Consider the following 11478-nt stretch of genomic DNA (forward strand, 5'->3'; position numbering starts at 1 on the left):
TCTAGCAACGCTTCTCGCAACTGAGACAACGGGACAGTTTCGATACGGCGCACCCTCCTGCCAATCGAGTCGGATACCGAATAGTACGCATAGCGAGCCTGTGCGTTACGCGGTTCGCGTATCTATCCATTAGATCGGCTGCTTCACTGCTTGTCTACGTGCGCGTACACAACCGTGTTAATTAGCAAAGGTGCCTTTACGTGAAAGTGTCGACAGGTAGAGTGAATTACGGTTCTCGTACGATCAATCGGTCCACCTATTGTAAAATTTTTCACACTCGTTATACTCTGTAATCTTTCACGGTTATCTTTCCTGTTTTCCCTTGTTTTTTCTTTCGCTTTTCACTCGTTCATAATGAATAGCTTTCGATTCAGCCAAGAGTTACAATAACCAGGAGATCAATTAACGCGGAAGCCACAATTTGCAAGGCGAACAAAGTAAATACGACGAGGATCTTAATTGATTCGATTGCTGTGGGTCTCATGCGGTAATTTCGAGACGTGCTACAAGAATCGAATGTGCAAAAATAAAATTGCAGTTGCCAGTTATACCCCCTACGTGATTCCTTAATGCACGAAAGAACGATGCTTATGTTTCTGCTTGTTCTCATTATGCATGACATTTTGAAGTATGACAACTGAAACAAACAACATTATGTTTGTGGATTAAGTCGATACTATGCACGAAAATTGTTCAATTTCATTGAAATGATACAATTGAGCTTGCATTGAAAAATACGAGTTCATTCATTTTAGTTCATTAAGTTTTATATGTAAAAGAATTGTTCAATATATTTCATTTGAATTACAATATATAACAAACGGAAGCCTTGAATATTCAGTAATTTACGTGTATTATAATAGTTGATTTTCCATAATGTTAATTGCAAGCGTAAAAAAAATTACATGCATTTGATATAATGCAAAATTCAATTCTATTTTGTGTAAGTGTTACTATCGTTATGTAATATTTATGAAAGGATAAAAATCACAGTAGAAACGACATTTTATTATCGCGAAAAACATTTAGTCCTATCCGTGGCCATTTAGGTCATCGCGATGAAAAAGTCGCGCGATTTTATTTCATCCATCCTTTTTTAGTCCGTCAGTCCGGTTGCTCTTAATTCTTCACTTGAATTTATTGTCCCGTCGAATTTGACTTTTGGCAGGATCAGCACACGCAAGACCAGCTTCGATTTTGTATTTGGCAAGATTCCAACTAATACGGCAAAACCAAAGACGCGAAAACTTTTTAATTTATCGCCGTGGGGCAAATAACGATTGTGTCCGTTAGTCGCGTTTCATTCTTCTTGTTCTACAAATGCATCGTGCATTTAAACTGTCAGAGAAAATCGGCCAAAAAATATAGATTTCATCTGGCACTAAATGAAACAAAAGCTCGCCTTTAAATTGCACAGTTTTCCTAGCAAATGATAACTTGATCGCTTGCAACGAGCTCCCTTTCATTCTGCTATGTTTATTATGCTTCTGCTACCATTGAATCAGAGCAAATAAGATATCAACATACAAACGATTGTTCGATCGAAGATAAATAATATTATTTTCATTATCTTTCCGCATTATAATTCGCTTATAAATTTTTATCGCTTTTATCGATAATAATCCATTTTTCACGAGCGTAACACGTGAAAGTTTGTCGTCGATCGTTGTTAGAAATTTCCACGAAGTCACGATCGTCGGAAATTGCACGCTCGAGTCGTTCTTTGACGCGGTGTAGTGGAATAAATACGTTGTAAATGCTTGCATAGATAGGTCCCGGTGGAAAAAACAGAAAAGTACAGAGGAACGCACATGCTATGATATACACACTTCAAAAGGGGTTTCGTGACAATCTGCTTGATCTTCGGTTACGAGCAAGATTTATGGCACCAAAGTGTTCCATTTTTTTTTTCGTTTTTATCTTTTTCCTGCATTTTTTCGTATGAATAATGAACGAATGTAGGTGGAAGATAATGAACGTGAAATAACGCGATTCTCGTTATGTGACAGTGTTCTACTGTAATTCGCGCGAAAGACTGCGAGCTTATATTTTAGTAGCTTTTTATGATCCGTACAAAGTCCAATGAAACATTATCGAATAAAAGCAAAAGTAGAGGAGAAAAAGAAGGAAACAGGACTATTAAAATAATAAAATAATAAAAGAAATATAGAATTGTTTGAAATACGAATTAGATTACGATTTTTTAGTGAAAAGAATATCGCAAGAATGCTGGTGCGAACATACCGCATTATGAACATCATCCCCGACGACTTCGAAGGTTTCAATTAGGCGACGTAATCAAGTCAATCAGAACTTGTAACCAGCTTCGAGAACCTTCAACGATGATGCTGAAGGAGGGACGCGACGGCGGCCACGAACGATATTGTTGTCCAACAATAAGATCATTGGGGAGTGAGCTCGAGAGACGGAAGATAAGAGAAGATCGTCATCGAATCGTCCCAAGCGTGTCGACCGATTAAACTGAAAGCTTTTTACCGTGAATTTATAATTCCGGCTGTGACCCGAGGGAATTTCGCGCGGAATAATATAAATTTACACCATGGGGAATGGCATGAATAAGGTGAGCAACACACACACTCACACAGATAATTTGCGTTTCAATTGGTATTTTCTGTCACCATTTCTGTCATCTATGTGAATCATAAATGCTATTAAGATACGAATAAAACGAGAGCAATGTGGTTAAAGTCATACAAACATCATATATATTTGTGACATGCATTAATAATTTAACAAGGGCATAGTTATGTTAATATTTTAATGATGAAATAGTATTTGACAGTTTGGTTATTGCGTGCCTTAACCTGTATTGAAAAATATGCTGATGATACACGTGCTCCTACATCTTATCTTGCGATTATTATGTATGTGCATATTGTAAAATCATTATATCGTCGCCTCTAATTTTATCTGTCCTAGATACCGAAAATTCAAGATATCTTTTCCCTTCTGTACGTATATCTTGTTCGTTATATTTAACAAATTTCTATTTTTATTTTATATGTCGCGTTGATAATATGTAGAACCAGTAAACCAGGTAAAATGACTTTTACCGAGGCAAGAACATGATTACTTACGAAAATCACGGGATTCATATTTTTCATATTCTACAGAGGGACAGTTTTTAAATTTAATATATTGTCAATTAATTTTATATTATCTTCCCTTATCTTACCAATTTCTCTCCTGTACCCTTTTACCTTTGTATCTTCTTAACATAAATACTCCCTTCTCATCATCAAGTAGCATAAAAAATAATAGACTTATCATGTTTCTAATTAGCTATATATAACTGTAACATATTTAGATGACAGGTCTAATATTATGTCCTGATGCAATACATATATATATATATAATTGTCGCGTTAGCTAATTATACAGTTTAATTAGCTCATTGAACAGTTTTTTCGATATTAATCATTGAATCCGATGGTTTAACGCTTACTGTCGGTAGGTATCGTACGATGCATAATATCGGTCGACGATGCATGCCGAGATTTTGATCGATGATCCCGATGAAAAGTTAAGAGCTGGTACTATTGTTCTCGCGATTGTCTAGAGACACCTCACTTAAGAATGCGGTATCGATTAGACGATTACCGCGAGTCTCACCTGACTAAACACGTTCGAGTGATCATCCACAAAGATGAATGATTAACAGTGGAGCACCTGCATCAAAAAGCTGCTCTATCGACTCTCTTCTCATTTTTTTTTTTTTTTTCAACGCTATCTCAACGTTCACGTATCTCGAGTAGCGCTCGACTTTTTTTCTCTCTCCTCACGCTAATTGCGATAGAAGAAGAAGCAGCGCCAATTGAATCTGAAACGTACGTGTACTCGCGCGTGAGTTCAAAACGCCGCTCGTTAAGAATCTAATGATTTCAATAACGAACGATCCGTAAACAGATATTTCAAACGCTACAAGTCAAGAAGAAGAATTGCACTTATACGTTTACGGATTTATAGGAAATTTAAATGTTCAGAAATATATAGGATATACATAATGTGTAAAATCATAGTTGAAAAATATTCAAGTAAAACGCTCGGCACACTCATTATCTAAATTCTATTCTCTTTATCGCGTTCATAAAAATGTGAATTTGTATAAGAATTCGCAGTTTAACTATGATTATATGTATATTGTGAACTGTTTTATTTGTTTGTCCAAATAGGTTCTTCCCGGTCTTTACATCGGGAATTATCATGATAGTAAAGACGCAGACCAATTGGAACGGTTTAAAATTACACATATTCTGGCGATTCACGACACGGCTCGTCGATTGCATTCTGTGAGTATATCCGGAGATAAAGTGTTTAACTTGGCTCGAAGAATTCTACGAAGTTAGCTCGATATATTGTTTGTAGGACAAACATTATCTATGCATATTGGCGGCGGATAGTCCAGATCAGAATCTATCTCAGTATTTCTCTTTGTGTAACGATTTTATTCACGCTGCTCGCTTACGCGGTGGAAACGTCCTAATACATTGGTGCGTAATTATTTTTAATATATTTATTAGTATATCGGACTGTTCAGAAAATTTTAATCGATGGCAAAATGTAAGGAATAATCGGAGGTATTCCTATCTTTCTGGAATTTTATCGAATATTATTATTATCATTGACGGGCAGAGCAAAATAGCATTAGTGCATTTTAATTTAAAAAAAGACTTTTTTTTTATCAACAATTATTGGATCCTCGGTTAGTACTTATCATTGTTGGGTCATAGGTGACTACTGCAGTTTACTTAACTTGAAATTATATCTTTCACTTCATTCGACAAATATTGTTATCAACATACAAATATGATATCGTTATCACGTGCAGCTAAAATACATATACATGAAATATCCTATAATTAAGCAACATAATTTAAGTTATTGCTGAGGATTAAGAGCCAATTAAAAACAGTATTTATTTCAATTTTATTTAACAGATATGCAAGATAAATAAACGCCTTCCAATAGAAATATAGAGCAAAATGACTAATTACCAGAAATACTATGAATTTTCTGAACAATCCATGCTTAGCCTTTATCAAATCTTGAAAAAAAAAACAAAAAAGAAAAAAGAAAAAAATATGAAGCGATTAATCTTTGATTTTAAACGGTATTTAACAACCGATCTGAAAATCGTTCACAAAACGATATTCGGTTTCAGCTTAGCCGGTATGTCGAGAAGCGTTACAGTAGCAGTGGCCTATATTATGACTATCACCAATCTTTCATGGAAAGAGGCACTTAAAGTTGTCAGAGTAGGTCGTTCCATTGCCAATCCAAACGTCGGTTTTCAGCAACAGTTGAAAGATTTCGAATCCAGTCGATTGCACGAGGTATTCAAATTAACGATCAAAAAGAATAGCCCGAGGCCGATCCTTCTTATGCTACATTTTTTTCTCTTTTTTTCTGCAAGAGATTCGATGTCATAAAAATGCGAACGATTCTCTCTAATTAGAGAGAAGAAAATCGTTCGAGATTATTCATCGAATCTTTAACGATGACAAAGATGCTACATTATAAACACGACGAACCTTCAACGTTTGTTCGATGATGTAGTAAGAGTATAGTAGAGTTATTTGAGACGTGTAAGCTTCAATAACTTGAAATTCAATCTTGAAATGTACATATAACTTGTGTATTATGAGACACCATTAGTCTGTAATATGACAACGAAAGAACGAGAAAATATCGTATACTTCAAGTGTAATAGGAAAAGATGACTCAAATAATTGTATAGTCGGATTGTTTGAGTCAAGCAGAAGGTATTATATAACCAGTAATAAAATAAACAACAAGATAATTTCCAGAAATAAAGTAATACACACGCGCTACTGAATCATAACAACTACGACTTTCCTCTTGATAAGTGAAAGCCATATGCTTGTAGAAAACTACATATAATATTTAGCTGCATATAATAGAACTACTACTAATATTTCACTGTACATCACGCCATTAACAACGAGTTAAATAGTCTGTCTTTAAACACAGATTCTTTAAAAGTCGCCCATGACCGAATTTGTCGAATTTACAAGGCAAATTACTTGGTCTTGCCCAAATATACTTCTGAATCAAATAACTCTACCTTACCCTAAGTTTTTTCTTTTGCATGAGAAAATGGGTTGTTAATCTAAAAAATTAGCATGGAAATTTTCTCAACTGACACAGGAACGACGTAGGTTGAAACAACGATTCCCAAGCCTGGCGCTCGCGGAATCCGATGCAGAAGTGTGTCGCACTACTTTAGGAAATTACGAAACCATGGCACTGGCACGAGAAGTGTGCGAAGGAAAATGTGCCATGGGCCGTCCTTGTCCGACTGGACTATGCAGGCAATCTTCCAAAAGGTTTGTTAGTTCTTTGTGTCATTCTATGCAACTTGAGTCCGTTTGTCAGCGTCAGATAACACGCCTATTATATGTATATAATCTTTCATCCTCGTTTCTCTTTGATGTTCATGAAAATTTGTGAAAAGGAGGAATGGAACTGATCATTTGATACGTTTCATGTTTCTTTGTGCACATAGAAGTCCAAGAAGAAAGTCATCCACAGGCAGTACTAGCAGCTTAAATACAGGCAGAACTCCGCCGCAAACACCAAGAATGCTACCATCCGCACCACCTTCACCGGCTATGCATCGATCAGCCAGCGTGCTCTCAACAGCGAGACCACGAAGTGGTCCTGCTGGTTTGCATTATTATACCGGGGGATCTGCACCTCCTTCCAGGTAATTTTATTTATTATTATACATAAACTTACTATTACAAGCAGAGTAATATTATTATAGAATATCAACAACTTCATAGATAAGTAATAGAGTATATATTTAAGTAATAGAGTTATTTCAGAGCATTTGCAAAAGTAGTTAATGTATAGATATATAGTGATATGCATAGATATTCGGATACCATGATATGCTAGACATTGTTGTTGTGTATACGTTTATTTATAATAATTGATAGTGTTTTGATATGTTAAGAAAGAAATGTAGATATGTTTCATTTATTTAATGCACATACCTTTTTTGAGATAATGAAATGTCAAAATATTAATGCGAGTCACCGTTGTATATGCATTTTGAGATGTAAAAAAGTACAAAATACGTACATATGTGATGTTATAATATTTAATAGATGAAGTGAATCATTTCATCATTTATAAGATGATTTCTAAAATACGATAGCCTTTACGGTTAACATGATACTTTTTCTTAGAGCGGTGTCGAGGGTTGACCTATCAGCTGCAGTGGCTTGCAGCAGTAGTAGCACGAGCCTAACATCGGTAGGCAGATCAGGGATGTCCAGTAGTAATTGGCGATTAGCGGCTAGGTCCGCACCAACCACACCGAGGCCGACACCACCGGTTTCTCCGCAACGTTGGCCCAGACGAGCATCTACTCGACAAACACCCCCTTTACCAATATCGCCGGAAACTCCTTCGACAACGACGTAGTACTTGCGGAAAATTGCTTCGTTCTCGACTTTACCCGAGTAATCTGAACATCGATTTATTTAGCGACATCAGTTATTGCCTGACAGCACCCTACAATCATCGTTAGTGATGTCTGACAATGTATTATGCTAGCGTATTGGCAGAAACCTAGTATTTCGTTGCGATTGTGTTGCACAATAGAAAGAGAAAAATGTTGAGAAAAACATTGACAAATTTTCGATAACGGAGCAAGCACATAAGTAACTTAAATTTTTGCAAAACGATGCCTGATCGTGCGAGTTCTTCTAAAAACAGTCTTTCAGCGAACCGCTTTCAGCGTAACTGCACCGTCACGAGGATGCAAAGATGCTTTAAAAATGTACGAATTCGGAAATTATGTCATTTTTAAGTACTTTACCAGCTGGCTGACAGCGAAGAGACTAAACGAAAAGCTTTATTATATATATTTCATCGGTCGAAAGTTAGAGGATACTTGTTTATTGATTGTATGAATGATTAAAGCATGGGAAAAAAGTTATGCCAGCTAATACAGCAAAACGCTCGTAACGTCGCGTTTGTAACTGAATCGAACGACAGGCGCGAGAAACCGCACAAAAATACGTATTATCTTTTCGTCGAAAGCGAACGTACGAAATCGAAATTCGACAATTATCATGAGCCGACGTTCGAGCGGCGGCGATTATATTTTGAAAACACGTTTGTTCGCGTGAGAAGGAATCGCGTACCGAATGTTCGAACATTTACACAAATATTAACCGACGCGATATAATGATTTGAAACGCGCGTGATAGCGATCATCGACAATCTTGCGTACGATTCTAGAACTCTTGTTAATTAACGTTTTTTTAAGGCGTCCAATGAAAGTTTATAATTTACGATGAAGCTACGAAGAGTAATCGATCAACCGAACAAAACAATTTACTCGTAGAGATATCTCGATTACTTTCCAAACAGTAACGTTACTATCCGAGAAAAAAAAAAAAAAGATGGTAGAACTCGCTGTTAGAGATACAGAAAATCATCGCATCCGAAAGGAACGCATTTAATTCTCGTATTCGTTGCACGAGTAATTCAATCCCATCAATAAATTCACGTCGATCGGTTGTTGCGATATATAATAAAATTGGGCATCCGTGTTTTCTTCAATTCGTTCAACTGTAAATCAATGATTTAATAATTGCGTACAGAATTTTGTTACGACGCGTTCTTCGATCGTTGAACGCGACGAATCGCTTTGAATCATTAAAACAGATATTATTTCGCTTCATCGATTCAGAGCTTAATCGCGATGTTTGATATTTGCCTTCAGGATTTCTAGAGATGCCGTTTACAAGAAAGTAAAAAGAAATGGAAATGGTAACCATTCTCAGAGTTTATGTCGTTTTAACAAAGCACGATGAACGGAGTTATTGTTAACATCGAGACTAACGTTTAAAAAATTCTCTACTATTCGAATGAAACAGCGAGAAGAGCAAGAAGAGCGCGAGCCGTTGTTCCTCGAATCGTTGCATTGAGTTTGTTCGCAACCGTCCATTGCAGTTGTTGGATTTGTAGCGAAAACCACGCTGTTTAGCGCAAATTGTTAATCTAAAGGGAAGCATATTACATATACATATACGCGCATACACATGTATTTAAAACGGTGCGTCGATGAAAGTATTTTATGCACACTCTAGCCACCAACGGATTGAAAAATAATTACCTTCTAAATGCTGATCGTATAGAAAAAAAAAGAAGAAAAACAAGAATACTTTCTTTAATTTTTCATAGTTTTGTCGCACAATATTATTCGAGGCAATTAATTCGACTCGATCCCAAGCGCACTATACAACAATCTTTTTTAAAGTGCAAATAAAAGACAGAAAAAATAATAGAAACGGCGTGTATATTAAGTTGTAACATAAATTTATCTTGTTTTTATTATATTACCAAGCGGAAAATGCTACAAAGCGAAAAAAAATGTTACAACTTAATACATGATATGTTAAGAGCGTCTCGTTTTCAGACGAACAGGACATATATGTGCATAAAATTCGACTTATCATCGTACACCTTGTATGCATATACACTTTGTAGGCATACGTTGTTGCAAAAGGATTTCAGAAAATTTTATAACTTGTTGGCAAATGGTGATTATTATGCGACTATGTCGTAGATTAGATAGACAAGTTGTTATTCTTTCGTGCACCGATGCGACGTACGATTCACATGACGAGTGAGAGAATAGCAAAGAGTTCGCAAGCGGATCTCCGATATCATCCCTCCTATCATCGAAGCGTATTTTTCTTCGCATAATAGAAACATTTATTTTTCTAACATCATTCGACTTATCATAGATTTACGAGAATAAAGTAAATAAATAAATTTTAGAGGATAGACATAATGTGCGCAGTTAAAAAGTAAAAAAATGCGCTCGTTTCATTCGATTTTTTAGCGTTGTTCAATCCAGGAAGTGTTTTTAACAGTTTCGTCGGAGATCTATCGACTGAAATTGTTAAAATCATTTTCTTAATGTAAGCTGTGCTCTTTTGAATAATCTGATCATTAGAGCTTGTCCGAACTGATAGAAGTTAAACCGATTGCTCATTTCGCCTCGTAGTTGCATAGTTATTATTTATTATTGTTGATTGTTACGTTAAATAGAGTTTGCATGTTATTAAAGCAATAACGTAAAATATATTCTAGCGACGGAGATTTATTCAGTCAGCTTCAGTGAGACTAGCCATCATTTCGATCAATTCAAAGGAGTACAGATACGATAATGTTAACAATTCAAAAAGTATTTTTTATAAACTTATTGTTTTCAAGGTTTTGCTCGATAATAACACATATCGCTGTTATATTAATTAAATATATATACATGTATACACCGGTACACACAACGCTTGACCATTTAAATACGAAAAAAATTAATAATATATATTTGTAGAGAACAAATTCTTCATGAATCGTATGTTATTTCAAGCTCCATTATTTCATCTAAAAGCTATTCATTTAAACGTACAATTATATTTTAAAATGATTTTGACAAACACAGAACAAAAATCCGATATATGTTTATATTCTCTATTCGATGCCTATGCTATATAGTTTTAGGTTGTGACTGCAAAAGTGAAGTGTATTAAAATAAAAAAAAAAGAAGAAAAGAAAGCAAGAGAGAAACTAAAAACAGATGGAGAGCATATTTAAAATTTGAAGATAATTCAATTTTTACACTTAATCAGGTAACTTTTGAAAACAGTTTAAGTCGCAATTATTTTCTTAAAATATTTAAGAAATATTATAGGACATCATATCGTCCTTTTTTTATTTATAAAATACTTAATACGGGATCAAACGAGAAATATTATATATTATTATTTTTCAAATTGTACGCAAAAAAACAAGCATGATAACGTAATATATAAAGATAATTTTTATTGGAACTTTTGAACATTATTATACGCTTGCCCCCCTTTTATTTTTTTAAGAAGATTCATTGTAATTCGAAATTGGTTCATAGCGACTTAGGCTTTCAAAGTTATCTATCTGAGTTTTTATTATATTTATACAATGACATGTTTCGGTATTAAAAAATATACAAGGCTTCTTCGAAATCCATGGTGTCTAATATTTTATATTTTTTACAGGCTTGTATAAAATTTTTCTACTCACGAAATTAATTTAATATTCTTAGCGCAATTATATAATTCTGTTCGGCAATTTTTTTTAATATGCGCTCAAAAATTGTAGAGCTACTACTAAAAAGAAAAACGTAAAGCCTATTTATATTATGTTGTATATTTAATGAATATATAATATTGTCCCTAATAATGATTATAAAGAATAATTTAGAAAATTTTGGTAAAACTTTAATAAAACTTTTGGCGCTTCTTAAAACAATGTTGTATCATGTTTATTTTTTCCACACTGAATAATGATATGTAATTATTAATTAGTACTGGCTTTATAAGATTCATAATTCATAATAATAAAAAAGGTATTTTCTCTAATAATAACAATGCA

At 34.6% G+C, this 11478-nt stretch overlaps 1 protein-coding gene across 1 annotated transcript; it reads left to right on the forward strand.

Moving 5' to 3' along the window:
- The first annotated feature begins 18 nt into the window (after window positions 1-18).
- On the forward strand, window positions 19-10410 carry LOC139988006 (uncharacterized). The gene is made up of 8 exons (XM_072004902.1): window positions 19-216; window positions 2208-2581; window positions 4194-4310; window positions 4387-4511; window positions 5183-5354; window positions 6190-6368; window positions 6548-6748; window positions 7236-10410. The coding sequence occupies exons 2-8, from the start codon at window positions 2561-2563 to the stop codon at window positions 7471-7473; spliced, it is 1053 nt and encodes a 350-aa protein (XP_071861003.1). The 5' UTR covers window positions 19-216; window positions 2208-2560; the 3' UTR covers window positions 7474-10410.
- Window positions 10411-11478: the final 1068 nt, after the last annotated feature.

Source organism: Bombus fervidus, chromosome 6 (assembly GCF_041682495.2).
Source record: "Bombus fervidus isolate BK054 chromosome 6, iyBomFerv1, whole genome shotgun sequence".
Taxonomy (NCBI): domain Eukaryota; kingdom Metazoa; phylum Arthropoda; class Insecta; order Hymenoptera; family Apidae; genus Bombus; species Bombus fervidus.

Excerpts from the sequence above, each read along its gene's own strand:
- LOC139988006 (XM_072004902.1), top strand. The coding sequence starts at position 2,561 with ATGGGGAATGGCATGAATAAG. Across the intron at positions 4,311-4,386 it reads CGGCTCGTCGATTGCATTCT|GACAAACATTATCTATGCAT; the intron begins GTGAGTATATCC and ends TATTGTTTGTAG. Across the intron at positions 4,512-5,182 it reads GGAAACGTCCTAATACATTG|CTTAGCCGGTATGTCGAGAA; the intron begins GTGCGTAATTAT and ends ATTCGGTTTCAG.